General features: G+C 44.8%; 1 protein-coding gene across 3 annotated transcripts in view; it reads left to right on the top strand.

Moving 5' to 3' along the window:
• Positions 1 to 569: 569 nt before the first annotated feature.
• LOC118400983 (transcription initiation factor TFIID subunit 4-like) overlaps positions 570 to 6,000 on the top strand; it is a 28,689-nt gene continuing 23,258 nt past the window's right edge. For 2 of the 3 annotated variants that reach the window (XM_035798050.1, XM_035798052.2), the window contains exons 1-4: positions 570 to 1,802; positions 2,072 to 2,241; positions 2,807 to 2,896; positions 5,598 to 5,792. In XM_035798050.1, the coding sequence (XP_035653943.1) occupies positions 593 to 1,802; positions 2,072 to 2,241; positions 2,807 to 2,896; positions 5,598 to 5,792 (1,665 nt within the window). In that variant the 5' untranslated portion in view covers positions 570 to 592. The remainder of the gene's footprint in view (positions 1,803 to 2,071; positions 2,242 to 2,806; positions 2,897 to 5,597; positions 5,793 to 6,000) is intronic. The other variant, XM_035798051.1, reaches the window with a different exon arrangement.

Below are 6,000 nucleotides of genomic sequence, written 5' to 3'. Positions count from 1 at the left end.
AATTTTGCATATCTTTGCATGCGGCTCTTATTTTGAAAGGAGAATCCGCGATCGTGACGCCAGCATCCTGCTTCATGGAAAATGGTAATATCGTTTTTCTAAATTTGATGCTGACGGGAAATCAACATCTCGCGCGTTTTCAACATCGTCTGGAACCAATGGTGGAGTTCGATTTGCATGGCTCGGTGCCCGTATGTGGGGAGTTTGGATTTTAGACCATTCGATTGGTGCTTAAGCGAAATCTCCACTCAAACGGGGAACCGGGGCATGCAAAACAAACTTCCACACTCTAACACGTCTGGAATGGGTTTATTAAATAGTAGCAGCATATAGCTAATGGGTTTACTAAATAGAAGCAGTATATAGCTTTGATTTATACATTAGTAAGCCTATTTGTTTCCTTCTTTATTATACTTGTCTTGAAGCACTACTGTAGGGTATCTTGTGGAATGAGAAACTTTGAGGTACAACCAGCGCAAATCTGCATTATAGTAGAACAGTGGTCCTTTCTTGAAATTATATTTCTACATTCGAAGCCCACGCGCATGCGTACATTCTAAAATACGATTTGCACAACGGTCTATCATCAAAGATGGCGGGAGCCTCCGACCCACTGGAGGACATGCTCTTCAATGAGGTAGACGAAAAAGCAGTAAGTGACTTAGTTGGCTCTTTGGAATCGCAACTTGTCAGCCAAAAGACGCCCGCCACATTTTCCGATATCAAACGAGAAGGATCTACGGGCACTGTCAGCCAGTTCTCAGGGAAAGTGCGTGATCAAGTGGGGTCTCTGGAGCCGCCACAACAAGGACACCCAAAAGCGGTGTTAAACGCGGAACCCTGCGCGAATCAGGCGATTTCGAATAAGAGTATCACCGCTTCTACCTCTTCCATCACTACTGGGGGCATTATAAACGCTGGTACCAATTTACAAGCACATGGAGCCGCATCTCGCATCATTTCTCCCGCACCACCAGGATCGGTAACTTTGCCTGCTCAGACGACTAGCTACAACAGAGGGACTGTTTTGGCTCCAGCTGAAACATCGGCGGTGACGGCTCCGAACTCAAACCTCACAACAACAACGGCTATCAGGACTCCTTCACCTGGATTACAGAGTTTTAACGGTAGCTCCGGAGCTGTGAAGTTGGTCAACTCGCCAGCTGCTGCTCCCCAAATCGGGTTAGGCGGCAACACTGTTATAAGTACTGCCAGTGCGGGCAACTCAAATATCATTGTGTCTATGGCTTCACAGCCTCCTTCTCTACCAAACTATCCTGTATCTCAATCTGCTGTGGCATTTGTTACTCCCACTGTTGCATTGCAAAGGCATCCCAACCCCATGGCCAGTGCCTCACAGAATGGAGTAATAGACCCTAAGGTTTCTGCAGTGGTCACACAGGGTGCAGGTTCTCCGGGGGCCACCACCTCTCAGGTCATGAACCGCAATAACACTCTTATTAACACTACAATGGTGGCACCCAACCAGCCAGTCTCTGCTGGCCAATCAATCATTCTCGGAGGGTCTCCCTCTCCTGTTGTTGTGAACTCACCCATAAGCCAGGCACAGAGTGTGGCGAGTCCCACTCTCGCAGCAGGGGTGAAACCAACGGTTAACGGAGTTGGTCAGCCCACTGTGACCATCGTGAGGCCCCCCGGTGCTCCTGTGATGGCCACCTCCGTGCAGCAGCAGAGACCTGGGCTGGTAGCGAGTCCCACGAGGACTGTGGCACCACAGATGGTCGTCAGACCACCACAGCAGACCACCATTCAGTTACCCCCTGGATTTACCATACCTCCCGGTAAGGAACCCTACTGATGTTATCCTGATTCTAAAACCTTTAAAACCTAGGTTCTGGCTCCCCAAGCTCCATTCTGAACAGAAATGTGCACCCTTCAATGTGTTGACCCATTAGTCAATCAATTAAACATTCATATAGTCAATAACCTAGTCTGTGCTATTCATTAATGCATTTATTAACTCAGTGCCTAGGCCCCAAAAAACCCAAACAGTAAACCATTGAAAATGGCAAATAGAGAAAGATGTGTGACCTGACTGTTTCTCCCCCAGGTATGGTGCTGGTGCGTACAGACACAGGCCAGCTGGTAATGGTTCCTCAGCAGGTTCTAGCCCAGGCTCAGGCTAAGACCCAACAAGGCCAGGCTGCTGTCTCTAACATCTGCCCCCGGCCTGCCACACCTACCGCTGGGACCACCATCAGAGTCAGTACTCCCAGCCAGGTATGGATGGGGGAATCAGGCTGAAGTTATCTAGAGGGGGACTGAACTGTATTATGTCATATCAAACGTGTTTGTCGATCTGAACCACGTCTGTCTGCCATGTAGTGTCCAATCCTCTTTAGTGGCCCAAGTAGAAGACCTAGTTCCTCCTGACAAAAAAAAGAATGGCACTGGTAGATCATGTGGATTTTGCATAAGATCGATGCTGCCCGTGTCAGGAATATTATTGGGGTTGATGTAGTATATGACTGCTCATGGTCATGGTCAACATCAGTCTCACGAGAACATAGATTCTCGTTCGGGTCCGGTCATGGTTATCCGCTGTGGCTGTAGAGTCCCATTCGTGAACGGTGTACTCTGCCACTGGGCATAACCGAAGGTCTGCCCTTACGTTGTAGGGATGTCCTGCTTTTTCTTCCTCTTCACCCTTTTAATTTCCCTCTCAAGTTGTGCCGGTGTGGGTTTCACTTTCAAGTAAGTCATAAGTTGACCATGTATACCGGTACTAATGTCTGTACTAATGTCCAGTGCACCTCTGACCCCTTGCTCCCCCTGTCCTCTGCAGGCCCCTTGTACAACCCAGGCTGTTCGTCTGGCCTCCCCTGTCCAGGCCAGAATGTTGCAGTCCCCCTCTCCCACCAGCTCTGCTATACAGGTGTGTACTTACTGTCTCCATTGCAGCCCTCTGTCAGAAAAAACACACACCTAATTATAGTTAGCTACTAGAGCCTCTCAGTAGATTTTAAATTCATTTGTATTAAGTACATTTCACATATTCCAGCCCTGTTTTTATTTTTGTTGTGGTTTTAGTTGTTTGATTTACAGTGCCTTTGGAAAGTAATCAGACCTCCTGAAATCTTTCTACGTTTTGATACGTTACAGACTTAATCTAAAATTTTCTCAGCAATCTACACACAATACCCCATAATGACAAAGCAAAAATAGGTTTTTAGACATTTTTGCACATTTATTAAAATAAAAAACAGAAATACTTTATTTACGTAAATATTCAGACTTTTTGCTGTGAGACTCAAAATTGAGGTCAGGTGCATCCTGTTTCCATTGATCATCCTTGAGCTGTTTCTTCAACTTGATTGGAGTCCACCTGTGTTAAATTCAATTGATTGGACATGATTTGAAAAGGCACACACCTGTCTATATAAGGTTCCACATGTGACAGTGCATGTCAGAGCAAAAACCAAGCCATGAGGTCGAATGAATTGTCCGTATAGAGCTCCGAGACAGGATTGTGCCGAGGCAGAGATCTGGGGAATGGTACCAAAAAATGTCTGCAGCATTGAAGGTCCCCAAGAACACAATGACCTCCATCATTCTTAAATGGAAGAAGTTTGGAACCACCAATACTCTTCCAAGAGCTGGCCTCCCAGACACACTGATCAATCGGGGGAGAAGGGCCTTGGTCAGGGAGGTGACCAAGAACCCGATGGTCACTCTGACAGAGCTCTATAGTTCCTCTGTGGAGATGGGATAACCTTCCAGAAGGACAACCATCTCTGCATCACTCCACCAATCAGGCATTTATGGTAGAGGGGCCAGACAGAAGCCACTCCTCAGTAAAAGGCACATGACAGCCCGCTTGGGAGTTTGTCAAAAGGCACCTAAAGACTATCAGACCATGAGAAACATGATGCTCTGATGAAACCAACATTGGCACCATCCCTACAGGGAAGCATGGTGGTGGCAGCATCATGCTGTGGGGGGTGTTTTTCAGCAGTTGGGACTGGGAAATTAGTCAGGATTGAAGCAAAGATGAATGAAGCAAAGATGAACGGAGCAAAGTACAGAGTGATCCTTGATGAAAACCTGCTCAGGACCTCAGACTTGGGTGAAGGTTTTACCTTCCAACAGGACAACGACCCTAAGCACACAACCAAGACAAAGCAGGAGTAGCTTCGGGACAAGTCTCTGACTGTCCTTGAGTGGCCCAGCCAGAGCCCGGACTTGAACCTGATCGAACATCTCTGAAGAGACCTGAAAATAGCTGTGCAGTGACACTCCCGATTCAACCTGACAGCGCTTGAGAGGGTCTGCAGTAGAGGTCGATCGATTATGATTTTTCAACGCCGATTCCGATTATTGGAGGACCAAAAAAAAAAAAGCTGACACCGATTAATCGGCCGATTTAAAAAATAAATAAATAAATACATTTAAAAAAATATATATATATATATATATATATATATAATAAAAAAATAAATAAAATAAAATAAAAAGTTGTTTGTAGTAATGACAATTGCAACAATACTGAATGAACACTTATTTTAACTTAATATGATACATCAATAAAATCAATTTAGCCTCAAATAAATAAGGAAACATGTTCAATTTGGTTTAAATAATGCAAAAACAGTGTTGGAGAAGAAAGTTAAAGTGCAATATGTGCCATGTAAAAAAGCTAAAGTTTAAATTCCTTGCTCAGAACATGAGAACATGTGAAAGTTGGTGGTTCCTTTTAACATGAGTCTTCAATATTCCCAGGTAAGAAGTTTTAGGTTGGAGTTATATTAGGAATTATAGAACTATTTCCCTCTATACCATTTGTATTTCATTAACCTTTTGACTATTGGATGTTCTTATAGGCACTTTGGTATTGCCAGTGTAACAGTATAGCTTCCGTCCCTCTCCTCGCTCGAACCAGGAACACAACGACAACAGCCACCCCCGAAGCAGCGTTACCCATGCAGAGCAAGTGGAACAACCACTCCAAGTCTCAGAGCGAGTGACGTTTGAAACGCTATTAGCACGCAACCCGCTAACTAGCTAGCCATTTCACATCGGTTACACCAGCCTAATCTCGGGAGTTGATAGGCTTGAAGTCATAAACAGCGCAATGCTTGACGCACAACGAACAGCTGCTGGCAAAACGCACAAAAGTGCTGTTTGAATGAATGCTTACGTTCGATCTCTAGTCTGCAGAGAAGAATCTCCCCAAATACAGGTGTAGCGTCGTACCCAAGAAGACCCGAGGCTGTTGTCGCTGCCAAAGGTGCTTCAACAAAGTACTGAGTAAAGGGTCTGAATAATTATGTAAATGTAATATTTCAGTTATTTTATTTTTTATAAATTAGTAAACATTTCTAAAAACCTGTTCTTTGTCATTATGGGGTATTGTGTCTAGATTTTGAAAAAAAGATCTAATCAAGTTTAGAATAAGGCTGTAACGTAACAAAATGTGGAAAAAGTGAAGGCGTCTGAATAATTTCCGTAGGCACTGTGTTATGTTGTGGTAAATGGTCGTTTACTCTCTCAGCTGAACTATGTGCGTCGTGTTAACCGTTGTTTCCACGACTGTATAAAGTTCTAGTCATATTTATGCCTGTTGCCATTCTCTCCAGAAGGCGATAACCGTGGCTCCTGCAGGTGCGTCTGTGTCGGTGAAGATGACCACCCCTCAGAAAGCCCAGACAGTGATCACAGGGGGTCAAGCCCTGGCCAAGCCTGGAGCTGTACGGCCCTCTATAACCTTTAACACTGCAGCAGCAGCCAGTGCCTCCACAACCCCTACAATGGTAACTGCACCAGTCTCCCAGGTTTGTCAATTGTGTTACTTTACTGACACTTTGCTAGACCCAAACAGTGTGTGGTTTACCATGTGGTAAGTTGATTGACATTTTTTTTTATTGGCCAGTTTCCCACTGGGGGGAGGGGGGGGGTGTTGTTTACTGTAAAGTGTTTTGCTATTTTAAATGCCCCTTTTAAAATAATGTTTTGAGTTGATTTAATAATGTTTTCTAATAC

This window comes from Oncorhynchus keta, chromosome 22 (assembly GCF_023373465.1).
Source record: "Oncorhynchus keta strain PuntledgeMale-10-30-2019 chromosome 22, Oket_V2, whole genome shotgun sequence".
Lineage (NCBI taxonomy): Eukaryota > Metazoa > Chordata > Actinopteri > Salmoniformes > Salmonidae > Oncorhynchus > Oncorhynchus keta.
Note: the sequence above shows the minus strand (reverse complement) of the source record. Positions and strands in the feature narration are given on the sequence as shown.